The following is a 15,536-nucleotide window of genomic DNA, read 5'->3' as shown; positions in this document are numbered from 1 at the left end:
AAAGAAGCACATCCTCACAGCGCTATTTAAACCGGTTACTCACCCACCGTGTAGGCAGGTGGAACCAAGCGCGTCACAATTGTTAGTCGCATGACGTAATATTGTTTTTGACATTATTCAGTAAGGAACTATTTTACGGTAGGTACACACACAATATGTACACAATATTATCTGCATGCACATTACGTGTTTGAATTTAAACTTGATTCTCGAATTACTTGGCTTACCAGAAAACATTTAGCAAACAATTTAGTTCTGGGAACTTATTTGTTGATTGAAAGTGAGTAGTGTTGAATCCCTAACTGCATTTTAGTTGGCCATTGTTGTAGAGCTGTAAAGTTTGCTCTGCCAACAACAAACCAACCAAACTATAATGCCTGCGTTACATCGACAAAAAAACCTGCTATTCAACGAACAAGCTTAGCTACAATTAACTAAACCAGACTAACAAAGGAACTTGACGTGAATTTTCATTGTCTCGGGTAATGTAGAAAATGCACCAACACAATACGTTTGCAACAAGCGAAATAAGGTAACACTAGCATAAGTGATTATCCGCAATCCATTGTCATCAAGATTAAACAATCAAATCCACAACCCATCTCTGCTCTTCTCTAAACTAAAACTTTGATGCGTCAGTCGCCACTGACTTTCTCACATGACGCTTTGACGTCACTGGTGCGTCTGTTGCCATACACAAAGAAAGTAGTTTTGATGCAGGGGAACCACCAGCGCGTTAACCAAGGTTTTCGATAAATACAAAAAAGTACGTCATCCGTAGACCTGTATTAAAGTAAATATTGTTATTTTCGAACTAGGCTTTCACAAGTATGTACATGTTTGTTATTAAACTTCTTGCGATTGTTTGTGGAATGGGCAGATTGGTTGTTAAACAATAGTATGGAAAGCAAGGCTTTGTATAAGGCAGGTGAATAAGCGTAACACTGCACACACAACTATTGATTACACAGATAAACACCTAGAGTTTGCTACACATACCATAAATCACATGACTGTAACATGAATGGGAGTCATCGCTGCTGTGCAGAAATCACTTAAGCGTGACCATAACAGTTAGGTCTGGGACACCCAATTGTTGCACACCACATGCAACTGGTTATTCTAGAACTGAGCAATTTGAGGGTGTAACCATGCATTCGGATGTGAATTGTACATACCTGCACAATAAACAGACAATATTGATTAACGACTAACTGGTTACGACGTCATAGTGCAGGAAACTGGGACATGCGGTAAAATAAAAGTGTGACCAGCGTTCCAAAATGATACATGCATTCCAAAACGATAGCTAGAAAAAAAAATACATTTTCAAGGCAAAACGAAACGTAACAACCCTTTTTGGAGTACAGACTATTCCGATTGTTACATTCGTCATTCACTCTGCTATATCTATGTTTACTATTGTCATTCTTTACAAGCAGAATCCAAATATGTTTTTTCTTAAAAAGCGTTCCGCATCAATTATCACAATTTCACAAGAAAGTTTCACACATACGTATGTGTTTGTATTGTGCCTAAAACACAGAGCGTCTCACAATTTACACAAACATTGTTGTGGAAGGTTCATTTCATACACGCAAATTACTCGCAGCAAACCACAGGTTTTCCATCAGAATGACTTCAAACACTCGCGATTATGCATGTTTTGGTAGGGGGGGTATGTCACATTCAACCACGTGCTAAAATACTTTCCGTCCACATCAATTTTTTTGAATCTATGTGTCTGTCAAGAATCTAGTGTTGATTTCCGGAAAAATGATTAAAAATGGTTACAAAATCTCAGGTTTTCCATCAGCATGACTTCAAACACGCGCAATTTTGCATCTCAATTTGAGAGCATGGTCCAAATGCAGACACGCTAGCCAATTTGGGCCCTCACTGTAACTTTCGTTTACCGGCGAATCGTTACCTCGCTTGGAAACATAACTTTTTATTTTCGCATGTCCTTAACTTAAACTCCCGTTTTAATACCGCAAAGATTGTTTTGTGTTATCGGTAATCCCATATGTATGCATGAGCAAGATTTTACAGTAACACTTGCTCCCGGGATAAACTAATACGGTTTGTTATGGCCAGCGGCAAAGTTTAGTTGGAACAAACTGGTCTAAACCATGGTGTATTTATGTATTTTTTTGCGCACTAAAATTTAAGCATTATCGGTCGGCCCTGCATATCGCATTGACTAAAAGCGAGGCTGGACTAACCAGGTTGCAATGCCTGGACTAACCAGAAAAGTGGCTGAACCAGCTAGGCTTCAATGCCTGGGCTACAAAGCCTGTAAAGCTAATATAAACCCGATACGTTGAATGTAATCGCCAAGTAAGGACCAGCGCAGTGAGGCGATTCTGCCAATCATGCGAATCACGTCATTGTATGAAACATTACTGCGTTGATTCCTATCTGTTGTAAATTGTCGAGTCCGGGCTATAGCAAGACCTCATATCGCTATTTAAACCGGTTACTCTCCCACCGTGTAGGCGTGTGTAACCAAGCGCGTCACAATTGTAAATCGAGTACAGCAACAGTATAAACACATTATTATCTGCAGCTACAGATATATTACGTCTTTGAGTTTAAATTTAAACCGCGAATCGTCTGGCTTGCCACAAGATTTTTGCAAACGATTTAGTTGTGGAGAGTTATTTGATGACTAAAAGTAAGTAGTGTTAAATCCTTTACTGGATTACAGTCGGCCATTGTTGCTAAGTTGTAAAGTTTACTTTCCCAACAAGAAAACAATCAAACTCATATGCTTACTTTCCAATGACCAAACCATGCTACAATAACCAAACCCTGCCACAATGACCAAACCATGCTACATTGACCAAACCCTGCTACATTGACCAAACCCTGCTACAATCGAACCATGTTATATGTGGAAATAGTTATTGGAGATCATTTGTAGTTGTTTTTTTGCGATGTTTTCGATAAATTGGTAGAAGTCCAATTTTCATGTGCAACAATTTAAGCAGCTAATAGAACAAATGAGCAAGTATTTCTCTTATCACAAATAACCGTATACGTAGGATTGTACGAGAACGAACAACTTCTTCGAGCACCCATGCAATATTTCATATTCTTTACCATTGTTAATGACAATATAGTCTGCAGATTATGTCGGCTTTAACTTTTAAACGTCAGTTGAGGTAAATATGTCGCTGTATAAACGACAATGAAAACAATCTTAACGATCGCGACATAATGTGATCAACTGATGTGTCAACGTAAATTGATGACAGATACAGGGGAGTTTTCTGGGTGGTGGGTTTGGTGTAAGAGAAGGCGACTGATCTGTCAGATTGCAATGCTGTGTATAGTACAGATGATATCATTTGGTATACCAAAGCTATAGCTTCGTTGCGATGGCTAAAGTTTTCAATTTTCATGGGCGTGATTATATTGTGACGTCATAATTTGTTACTATACCGCCAAAAAGTAAAACTGTCTCTGAATTTCAACGCTTGAGGCGTATTGGCCGTAAGGACAGTGCTAACGATAATAACGTAACAAGATAGGCGTATTACGAAAACGACAAATAGCGGGGCAGTATTTGACATAAAACATACTGCAAAGCTGACCTTGCAAATATACCTTGATTGTGGGTTTGAAATAAGGAAAATTAATCTTCGAAGTTACAAATGTGACGAGTTACGTGGCGCTGCTGTTACCTACAGACGCGCGTATTAGCTTTACTTTATTTTTTTAGGGCGCCTCCCCTTGGCCTTTTTTTTTAGGGCGCCTCCCCTTGGCCTTCCAGGACTACGCGCATATTACTGAAATATTGACTCTACTCAAGATTGGTCTCAAACACTCTTTGATGCAACACTTGACCCAAAACCTCACCAAAATTACCCGAAACTGGCTCAAATTCGCCCAAGCAACAACACATGCATAGGTATTCACTCGAACGTAAAATTAACCCACATGCATTACTGATTGCTTCCATTGGCGAAACCTATATTATAAGCGCTCCCGATACATGAATTTATTTATTTCTACACGAATTAAATGTATGTACATGGATTACAGCGTTCGTCAAATCCAACTTCAACTTACACAGTTGTTTACACAAAATGGGCGTTTTACATGTAGATGTTACTATTCATGTCAATAACCAGTAGATTGTTGACGTCACACAGAGTTGATTATAATGCGCTACAAAACTTAAAAAATGCAATACAGGATCAGAAAAGACAGAAATGAAAAGAAAGATATGTTAAGTATAAGGATATATACAATGCATATCATAGGTTATAGTTTAACGAAGAAGTTCAGGGGGAATGTACAAACTATTTGGATCAAAAGCTGAACTTGTTGCTCCGTCCATTTCACCGGCGAGTTCGTTCCCTTCATCTAGCCTATGGGAAGCCCCCCCTACAACCAACCAGAAAATACATAAACATCATGACCATATCTATACCATACAAGTTTTCTGTATATCATCCCAAAAGTTTTAATGACAATATCTCATTCCTTAATCGTTGATCTTGTGTTTTTCTTCTTATTTTCCCGATAGACAATGTCACTCGATTCATATTTTGGATTATCTAATACTGGGTTATAAGTTGTCTGATAAAAAATTGGTTTGTTTTAGCCTGTATTTACACGAAAAAAACGCACTTACCCTTGTACAATTTTGTGTTTTAAATATTTTTCTTCTACGACTAACTTAAGAACAGGTATACGTCAATGAAACAAACATATATAATTATCAACAAACCTATATTTTCGTTGCATTCAGGACAACGGCTTCGCTGTGACGCTCCACCACATTCCCCGATTGCGTACACGTGGCCATTCCTACACTTGTACCAGTGTCCTTTGCTGAATTTCATCGCTTTCAAAACCATTTTCCGCTCATCTTCCGAAATTCCCAACCCCGAAAACAAGGATGGATTCTAAAACAAAGAAAAATGACTTTTGAATTTTTGTTTAATTTTTTACTCCACCACCTTTGACTTGATTTCATCCAGAACTTTTTTGACTTTATCTTCCTTCAATTGCGAGTAGGGAAAAAGATCTTTCAACAAAACATTTTCAAGTTCTTCAACCTCCTTGCAATCCCTAGTTGTTTAGTACGAGTTGTTATGAGAACGTAGTTGTAACAGACCAAAATTATTTTACAAACTCACTTCAAAATTGGACTTCGTTCAATCGAAGATTTGACTTTGATCAAAACAATCCAATGTTTTAACCTCGCAAATTCGCGCTCCAAGTCGTCAATTTCTTGTCCAGAAAAGTTGTTTCTTTTGTTTGTTAACCACCTGGAAATTTGACGAGAACCTGCTTCAAATTCTTTCTTCATTCCTGGGAAAATTAGATCAAGTAATGATGGCGGAAAGATCACTCTTGGTCACGTTATATCACCTTGTAATGTGGAGTTTGTCGGTGATAAATATATATTTTTCAGATTTTGCAATAAGCTTGACAAACGACTTAAACCAGTGTATTTCACTTCCACCACGTGGACGTCGTTCATCGTTCGAATTCGTCTCTGGAAATTTGAGTTTGCATAAATTTCGACTGTGATTCATTTGCAGAATGTTCGATACCTCGTTGATTTCGTCAAGGATCTCTTCTGCTTGCATTTTGAAGTAAAGTTTGATATTTAAGTCTTTTTTTATTTGTCCTTTCAACTTTCCGATTTCGGAGCTGATATTTTTGTTGTTACCAACAATTTTCTTCTTACATGCGTTAGTTATTCTGTGATAAAAAAAACTTACAAAAGACTTTCAACTGATTTAACCCCCGATTTTAGGAACAAAGCAACATTTAAAAAGTTCTTTTGGGAAAAGAAAATTTTTTTTGGATAGGTAGAATTCTGTAAAACACAAGCATCCTCCATAATTGTAAATTTTAAAGCTAGTTTTTCATTTTCCACTAAAACCTGGTTAAAATTTAAGCAAATGCTCTCTATTTACCCTAGTTGTTTGTTGATGACATTTTTGTATCTCCTCGACTTTTTTATGGGGGTTTTGCATCGTGGACATTCCTTCGAAGCAATATTCATTTCGTCTGTTTCTTCGTCGTTCATCCATTTATCCAGTCCTTGATATGTGAAAATATGTCCGCACTCCTCAAGCTGTACAAACCTATACAGATAACACAAACAACTGTAAGTTTCTACTGGTTTAAATAACAAGTTAAAGTTTGTACCGAACATCTTCTTCGTCCTCATCACCGAAAAATATTTCAGTGACCTTGTCCTTGTCACAAACTCGACAGAGGTCAGGACACGTTTCGCCGCACAAACCAATACAAGGATGACCACATTGCTTAGTTTTCTTCAAACATTTCCTTTGTTACAACAGAGTGAGCACAACCTGTTAAAATACAAACCTGGCATGGTTCGTTGCACGGAGGTCTATCACATGGTCTCGAACACAGCTTTGAGCATGAATGATGTTCACACTTCCAACCGCAAACTTCTCTGCAATTTTTTTCAAATATTTAGAGATTAACTTCTGACTAGGTTCGGATCTCAGGTTTTGCAATTGTCTTCTTTATTTAAGTTAAAGCAGAACCGAAAAACATTAGAAATATGTTTGTTAAGTTTAACGTTTATACAAACTGCTATGTTGATGTCAGAACAAATTAAAACTGTATCGACTACTATGTATCAGTACTTACATGCAAGGTTTGCAAGGTTCTGAACATATTCTATCACATTTGCTGTGCTCGCACAACGTTGTGCATTTTCTGGTGCATGGCGGACAATTCTGTGAGCAAGTAACTTCACAAGTATGCCCGCATATAAGAACCCTTCCACACTTCTGCTTGCATCTCTGGTGCAGACGCCCCTAAAATATATTTGAGAATGTTGTAGTAGGAATCACAATGAGTAATGGAAAGTTACACTTCGTTAAATCAATTGTTTGGTTTAAAACATAATTATCATTTATAGAAAGGAAAAAGCAAAACATTCGTAAGGATAGTGACAAAAATATTACTTGAAAGCATGACGAGCACGTTCCCTTGCACAGATGTTCACATTTTAACATCGCTTTACATTTCTCTTTGCAAAATGTTGGGTCTGGACTTGACGAGGAATGACAGGAAACTTTTATTTTATGTCCACAAGGACTCTCCGCTGAAAAGAATTAGATTTTACTGTTTTTAGATAAATTCGTCACTGAAACAGATATTGATGCAAACAACCTTATTTATATGCACGACAAGTTTGAAGAAACAAATGTTGCTTGGACAGACTTTAAGATAAAACTAATGATAAAGTACAGTGGTACAAAACACGAAAAGCGAAAAGAGTTACAATTGATTTTAGACATGTTTGGGCTCAAATACCCAAGAATCGAAACTTTTATCAGGGAGTTACCCATGACTGAAACCATGCAGTTTGTGGTGCAAAAACTCGCACATGAACGCATGCAATTGTGGCCACATTCCAATGTTTTGGTGCAAGGCATTTTACAAAGGAATCTGTATGGATCTTGATGACAAGGCACTTTCTGTTCATGTTTGCACCAAGGAATCACCTGCAATATAACCGAATAAATATTAAAACCTCCTCTGCAAATATGAGAAATAAAATATTTAGTCTTCTATTTTCTTGCGCTTGGGAATCTTTAAATTGTTTTAAATGCTTCGCAAATATTGTCGCAAAGAATTAAAAAAAAACGATTTCAATACCTTTATCACAGAAACTTTGCACTCTCCACAATCCGAAGCAAGTCAGCGATTCTTGGTCGCATTCTATGTTGAACCTTTAGTTTTGTGTACGGTAATCCATTTTTTATCTAAAAAATCACTGGCATTACATGTTGTGAAGTTCATAACATTAACTATGGTCACCATTCGTTCGAACAACGAAATGTCCAAGTTAAATTTCACAGCAAGTTCGTGAACGGTCGGTGAAGGTCTGAGCTGTTGATGGTCGCCGATCAGTATCAGATGTTCGGTTGATTTGGGCATTGTTGTAACAATATGAGCTTCCAGAACCTCAGCAGCTTCTTCAACGATCACAATTTTCACCTAAATAACCGGTATTATTGGCGTAACTTCTGCAACACTTATGCTGCTGGCAAATTGCTTACGGGTAAGTTTCGAATAATATCACGGTACTTTGCTGCACCAGTTGTTGTCATTCCAATAACATCAGCTTCTTCCAGTATGGCTCGATCATCGCTTTTCTGGATTTCATGTAAACTTTTTGCAAGCCGGTTGTACTTGCAAGAGTGAACTTCAACTTTTTCCCTTAATGTGGTTCGAAAGTCAGCAACCCATCTCCTGCCATGAGGTTAAATCACATACTTAGTTTTCCGTACAATCAACTGCACTCAATGCTGGTCGTTATCACTGCGTTAAGTTCGAATACTCACCGATACAAATTCCATCTTTGATCTGCACTCAACGTGTTTATGTTTGTTAGGTTTCGGGCTGATTCACTTGTCATGGCATCAATTTTTCCGAGCTCGTTCATCACAGCCTGTTGTCGTTTTGTTTTCCCGCCCTTTTGCCTTCCACCATGAAGGTCACCTAGTTTCATCAAGGTCATCTAATTATTTAGAGTTAACAACAAGTTTTGTCGATAGAAATTTGTATGAAGACACCATGACTGGAAGTTTATATTATCATAAATTCCTGTTAGCATATTGCCGACAAAATCGTGGCAACAGAGTTTTTGACAGCTTTTACGTATAAATTTAACATGAGCGTTGTTTTGTGGAAATACTGATGATGCTTATATTATACATGCATTAACAGAATATCTTGTTGCACGACAAACGAACTAAGGCTTCATACGAAAATTGTTCACATACCCTTAAATATGATCGCGGACATTTTTCTGATAAGTTTTTCCCTTCGTTTTTGCTTTTCTGTTTCGGTCAACTCGCTACGTAAGAACTTGGCGAACATTTCATCATCTGTGATTGATTAATATAGAAAATATTTCATGTAAATAATCTTGGCCTTGAAAGCTTTGACGAAGAAGTTGTAGTAAAAGTAATTTCCGTTACATGTGCAAAAAAGCCATAATAATTGAAAGCTGCAGACAGGGTGTACACGCACTGTTTCGACCTGTGAGGTCTCATCAGTGCATGTTGTTGACTGTGACACTGTGATAGCTTTTACACTAGCGGGCACACTAATTGTATTGAATTGGGTTTTAGCCTTTAGCACTCTCGGTTAACAAGCAGTTCCGTTTGCCAAAACAGTTTGCCAAAAGCAGTTCCGTTTACCAAACTCTCGGTTACCAAGCAGTTCCGTTTGGCCATAGTGCGCTCCACGGTGGTTCGTCTCTGTTGTTTGGTACTCAGTATAGGGTACCCAACGGATCGACGTTGACCGAAAGGTGCCACAAAGTGGAAATCAGTGTGCCCGCTATTGTAAAAGCTAGCACAGTGCCACAGTCAACAGCTGCACTGATGAGACCTCACAGGTCGAAACAGTGCGTGTACACCCTGTCTGCAGCTCTCAATTTCCATTACTTTTACCAAGTTTTACATTTTTCACATAAGATCCTGAAATGCGATTTAGTGACAAAGGTACTCACCTGGCATCCTTTGTTCTAGAAGTAAAGCAGCTTCTTCCTCAATTTCAAGTTCACTATTTTCATTTGTTTCGTATGTGTAGTCTGTATTTGAAAACGAAAGTTAAAATTAATATGTCACAGGAATACTACTTACGGATTTTCTCATAATTCTGAGATTAAAGAGACTGGTCCATACCATTGTAAATATTGTCATGTTTGATACAAAAAAAACATTTCGGCAAGAACTTATGCCATCATCTTGCCTTTTTTAGTATGAAACATGGCATTGTTTACAATGTATAGACAAGTCTCTTTATTCTTAGAATATTCCACAGGTTATTTGAATCATCTCACTTCTTATTTGTGAATGTTCTTGTAACCACTGCAGAGGACTTTGGTTTTCTGAAATAAATTTTGAATATCAAACATTTGCAAGAAATTGTGTAAGCTACATACAGATAGCCAACTGTTTCGACCTCTAAGGTCTCATCAGTGCAGCTGGCGTGACTATCAGACGACTTTGCCGAACAAAACGGTCAATACCCAACTTATACCGTCGTCAGATGACAGGCAAGAAAGTTTGTCATTTCAAACTATTAACATTTGCACACTTTGAACATTTTAGTTACTCAGTTTAGCACTTTCACAGAGAAACTTTTGAAGTCTACGAACCTGAAACCATAATTGCACAGTTAATTTCCTCTTTGTTAAATCCAAGTTTTGTCAGTTGTTGACAGTTTGGTGGCAAAGCTATATGGTGTAATATTTCTAAAACTAGATCTGCAAAGAAAAAAGTTGTTGCTATCCAGAAAAACAACTTATAAAACAAATGCCTGTCGGTGGAGGTTCGATTGATCTCATCTTAACAAACCGATGTTTGCGCATCCAATTAAACAATCTTTGGACATTGAAGGAACCTAAACAATATTGAAGAACAATAAGCGGACGAACCCTTAATTGCTTCGAAGAGATTTACTCACATGTGCGAACAATGGCATCATAGAAATGTTGTAGGTTAAAGTGTTTGGGATGAAGTGTTTGAAAAACATTTGTAATTCTGTTCAAAGCTTCTGAAAATATTTAGGCCAAAAAATTTACATTGTTTGCGTGCACTTAAAAATACATACGACTTGCAACAAAATCCTTGTCAAGTTTAAAGTTTCCCATTGATTCCACACCTAGCCACTCCAGAAAAGATTCATTTGCTGAAACATATTTCATGTTGGTAAATTGATCATAAGTTTTATAACAAACAACTTACGGTCACGTGGGCAGCAATCGATTTGATTGTAGAGATGCACAGGAATGACTGGCCAGAGTGTTTCCAAGTTCAGAATTACTTTACTTGAAACTTCCAAAATCTCAATGTTTTCCATCATTTTTTCGATAAGAACTTGCCTTTCCCCTGCCCAATATTCAAGTTATATTCAAACACTTTTAACAAATCGGTGTTTATTATTTTGCATATTTGTTGCCTTTTAATTTCCCAAAAGTGCTTTTGTTAAACTTTGTAGCATAGTTGTAACATCTTTTCTTGCTCATTAGTGTGCAATGTAGAAGGTTTTCGTTTTTACATCTTCCACCAACCCTCACGATTCCAGATGGATGGAATGGAACAATTCCTTCGAGAAACTGATCAAGTGCATGGTTTGTGTAACAAACAACAAGGATCGGATTCTTCCGTCCCATGTCAATTTTTGTGAGACTGAGAACGACATATTTTTTGTCACCATGAATGGAAAAACAACAAAACTTTAAACCTACTAGTTTGTTAGCATCAGTTTCATGATAATTAAACCAATGTAGGTTTTCCCTGTTCCCGGTGGTCCTTGAATAATCGACAATTCATTTGTAAACGCATTGATTAAAGCTTCCCTCTGAGAATCATCAAGTGCTAATTCCTCAGCGGTAGGCCAATGGTTTTTAACCAAAAGATCCACAAAGCCTGAAGGAACTCCTGAAATTGACGTTTATTTTACGTAAAAAAACAACTTGTCACCCAAACAGTAAGCTTAACTATTTTTTAATGTTTAGCAATACATTTTTACCTTCAAACTCAGAAGAAAACGTGAAAAGTGCTTTGAATGGGTTGTTTCTAAAGTAAAGTGGTGAGTTTATCCTTGTTTGGCATTTCACAAGATATCTCTCCAATGGAATCCTTTCAATTTCTACAGAAATATTATTCCATTAACAATTTGCCAAATAATCCTGAAAATAAGCAATACCTTGAAGACCAGCAAGTACATGACGATATGCCTCAAAGTAAGCTTCTGTTTCAATCATTGTGTACTCCTGCTGCATATCAATATCAGGTACTTTAAAGGTTTCATCAAAAAATGGGTCGAAATCCTCATCAGAAAAATACATCTCATCTAAAAGTAAAGCTTTTTGTTTCAATCAACAAACTTTTCATGGTTGTTGGTATTGTTTAAAATCACCTTCGCTGCGAATTTTACCTTCTTGATAAAAATCATTATCCACGGGCGCTGTTATTTCTAAGAGATTGGTGCTGTGAACAAATTCAACATTCAAGTATCCAAAACATAGGTCATTAGGATTTCGTTGTGAAATTGTGGCAAAAAGTAAGTTGTTCTGCAAAGAAAAAGCTTTTTAAAGTCAGAAGAGCATGGAAATGCTCAGAAATGTACCTGAAAGTTGTCAGATGAAAGGCAAATTAAATTCCCAAACATTAGTCGTTTGCTACTTTGCCATCGAATGCTACGGAATGGTCTTGAATCAAAATGTATACGATGCAACATTCCTGAAAACCATTTAATTTTTTATAGAATTGCAGTGATGTAGATTTGCCAGAAATTTACCTCGACGCCCTGGGAAGGAATATTCAACTTTTACTTTGTTGTAAACTTTAACACATTGTTTGTGTTTGCTGTCTTTACACGCACCCAAATCTGCACAAAAAAATTTTACTAAAAGTTTACCTTTTTACTCCTTCAATCTATTACCAGAAGACAGATGTTCTTGTATTCCATCCCGCAGAGGTCGAACAAAATCTTCTCGCAAAAGTCTAAACTGGACATCCAAATAATGCTCCTGGCTGTTCAAAGTAATTTTTAAACAAACAAAGGACATAGAACCGAAGAAAATGGTAAGCAAACGTCTACTTCCAATGCAATGCCGTTCACACTAAATATTCTCTTTACCTTTGGTAAGCATTGGAAATCAGGTTGGTTCTTATGAAAATATTTTTCATTGAGTGAATATCAGACTGTGTAGGAAACACTGGGATTTCTCTAAAATCATCTGGTGGCTTTTCACTGTGCAATGCTCCAGAGTTTTCATGATGTTGTCTTTTAACATAAACGAAGGGATATAATTTTAACATAATCACAGTTAGTGCAGGGAAGAAAACAACAAAACATACTTCTTCTGTTTAAGAGTTTCAACTTTCACCGGCGACGTTTCCTCGAATATTTCTTGAACTTCACCAAATATTTGAGAAATATTTTCTTGTGATTGAAGATTCAAATTTTTAATTACATTTTCAACAATTAATTTAAGCATGGAAACCTGAAAAAGTAATTGAGCAAATAAGCTTATAATTTTGTTCAGATTATTTTTTAGATAATGCTTAATTTTGTAGACAGATTACACATTGTTTCTACCTGGGTCACATCTGTGGCTATTGCGTCTGCAGTTTAGCGCTTTTTAGGGCCCCAGTTTTTCTGTACCCTAAGTTTAATTTTTTAATTAACGTTGCCGTTTATTTGCCTGTTTTTTTGAAGTCGTTGGCATTTTGTTCATCCATCCTTTCATCACTTGAAGACAATTAACAACATCAACATTTCTCTGGTTAAGACTAAACATTTCAAAAAGTGTCAAAGCTTTAAAAACTTAGGATTTTTAAAAACTTTATACCTTCCACCACTGCTTATGCTATGCAAAAAGGTGGAGGCCTTCTCGTGAAAGTTGCAATCCAGTGCAGTTTTTAAAACAAAATTAACCGATTGATTTGGAACATCATCTCTGCATATTTTTGCCAAAGCACCAAGAATCATTTGGATCATGCCTAAACGAGATACGAAGAACTCACGTGTGGCAAATATAAGTTTAAAGTTCAACTGTTTAATTTAAATATTGCATTATTTAATTACTAAAAACGTGTAACTAACACATGGCAAATTTATTGCAAGGACGAAAAAAAGCCGAAAACGTTACTAACCGTCCCTCAAGTTTTGTTTTAGTGTGAGGTAAAACCCTGATGATTCTGTTGATAAACGGATTGCCAAATCACCAGAGGTTATTTCCTCATTGTTAACCATCTCTTCAAGTGCTTCGTATGGAATTGGTTTTGGAATGCTGGAATCATAGCAACAATGTAACCTCAGTTCTTCTAAAGCCGAATATAAACTAACCATTTCTCATGATTTGCAGACGATGAGTAAGAACCTCTCTTATAAGGAGAATATCTTGGTGAGTTTATTGGTGGGTTGAAAACATCTTTTCGACGGCCAACATGAGAAGTTGAACAACCTGGTGAATTCCTATCATTTCAATATAAAAAAAATCAACAGAAAAGCGAATAAAATATTGCAACTGCAAATTCTACACAGACACCAACCATTTTTTATGATTCGCAGATGGTGAGTGAAAACCGCTCGTATGAGGAGAGTATCTTCGTGAACGTGTTGGTGATTTATTGAAAACTTCCTTATGTTCACGACCGCCAAGATTAGAAGTTGAACATTCTGATGAATTCCTTCGGATTAAAATAGTTTGATTATTATATCAACAAACATTAATGCTTGGTATTCCCCGTGTTAATAGATCATGAGTGGTCGAAGGCAACACCCACTTTCTAATAGTGATGAGACAGTATGACGTAATGTGGTTGAGAGGGGTCGCCACTTAAAATCTCACTGGACTCATCACATCACTTCAAAAGTTTTGTAGTAACTTGCATTACATAAAATTATTAAACGTGCCGTATCAGTATATATGTGCACGAGCTAAATTCTCTTGATTGGCACTCTTTTGTAAAAGACTGACTTTTGTAATGCAAAAAGTACACTAGCTTTCGCGATTTTCCCTCGTCAGGTGTAGTCTCCACGCTTAATTCGAAAAAAGTTGTTCATTTTACATTTCGTAATCCGGATTTTCATGTACTTTTTTCACATAAACTTTGCATTCGTTTACCAAATCGCACTTAAGTTACGTTTGTTTATGACAACTACTGATAGCTATATTCTTTCCTCACTATTGTTTCCTCTGTCACATTGCAACATCGGATCACTAACCTTTATTATTGTTCGGCACATGTGCTTGTGACCAATGGTTTTGGGTAAACATAAGGTTAGAAATACGCGATACAGAGCTTTCGTGGTCTTAGTGTTACAAAGATATCTTATCCGTGTTCAATCAGGGTAATTCTGCTAACCTCCAACTAACTGCGAATGCTTATAGGCCTTGAAACAATCATCGCGCGGACATCTCGAATCAGGATTAAGTTTCACCTGGCTTGGGTGTAATGTTGGAAGTCTATCTGGTGTCCTGAGTAAATGGGTCCGGGTGAAGTTGGACGATATATATATGACTGTCGCCGCTCGCTGTTGCAGTTGGCTTCAATGCTGAAGACAATGAGCGCCCTCCTGCAAATCATATTCAAAATGACTTCGACTCCTACGAATTTTATCATTGTTTTTCATTCAGTCTTTCAGCAACGCAAAGATTACATACTTAACAAAAAACTGATACATTCCTGTAAAACAACCCTCGAATGATACACAATTTATTTAAAAACAACAAGCAACCCAAAAACATTGCATGAGGTCTTACTAGAAACATTTTCCTCAATCTCTCGTTGTATTCTCCTGCCACGAATTGGAGTCCTTTCATTTCTCTCTCTTGCATCAGACTTGATCTTTGACAGTGCGTTGACAGTTACACGTAAATTTGTATCCCTTCCTAAAGATATTCTTCGACTCGGAGAAGCAATTCTATTAAAAATTGGCCTCTCGACAGATTGACGACGAAGAGGTTTCAATTTCACTCGTCTTGTCATCTTAAA

At 37.0% G+C, this 15,536-nt stretch overlaps 2 protein-coding genes across 2 annotated transcripts; both read right to left on the bottom strand.

Moving 5' to 3' along the window:
• Positions 1-3,922: 3,922 nt before the first annotated feature.
• On the bottom strand, positions 3,923-7,520 carry LOC145894087 (NFX1-type zinc finger-containing protein 1-like; the record flags this gene model as incomplete). Its single annotated transcript, XM_082982541.1, has 12 exons — positions 3,923-4,395; positions 4,742-4,919; positions 4,974-5,085; positions 5,154-5,328; positions 5,389-5,515; positions 5,574-5,724; positions 5,943-6,113; positions 6,178-6,305; positions 6,361-6,451; positions 6,652-6,821; positions 6,972-7,111; positions 7,355-7,520. Coding segments are annotated over 12 exons (1,725 nt in total), but the record flags the coding sequence as incomplete, so codon positions are not given.
• On the bottom strand, positions 7,375-15,536 carry LOC145894086 (NFX1-type zinc finger-containing protein 1-like). Its single transcript, XM_082982540.1, has 30 exons — positions 15,305-15,536; positions 14,983-15,117; positions 14,091-14,228; positions 13,885-14,013; positions 13,692-13,828; positions 13,388-13,538; positions 13,241-13,328; positions 12,894-13,039; positions 12,673-12,819; positions 12,475-12,566; positions 12,331-12,420; positions 12,160-12,272; positions 11,950-12,103; positions 11,737-11,883; positions 11,560-11,679; positions 11,276-11,468; positions 10,987-11,216; positions 10,773-10,916; positions 10,639-10,716; positions 10,492-10,581; positions 10,339-10,428; positions 10,184-10,285; positions 9,866-9,913; positions 9,533-9,613; positions 8,799-8,903; positions 8,358-8,514; positions 8,073-8,265; positions 7,831-8,010; positions 7,669-7,775; positions 7,375-7,514 (listed from the first exon to the last, which is right to left on the bottom strand). The coding sequence occupies exons 5-29, from the start codon at positions 13,789-13,791 to the stop codon at positions 7,674-7,676; spliced, it is 3,141 nt and encodes a 1,046-aa protein (XP_082838666.1). The 5' UTR covers positions 13,792-13,828; positions 13,885-14,013; positions 14,091-14,228; positions 14,983-15,117; positions 15,305-15,536; the 3' UTR covers positions 7,375-7,514; positions 7,669-7,673.

This window comes from Ascidia mentula, chromosome 3, assembly GCF_947561715.1.
Source record: "Ascidia mentula chromosome 3, kaAscMent1.1, whole genome shotgun sequence".
NCBI lineage: Eukaryota > Metazoa > Chordata > Ascidiacea > Phlebobranchia > Ascidiidae > Ascidia > Ascidia mentula.
This window is presented reverse-complemented; position numbering and strand designations above follow the sequence as displayed.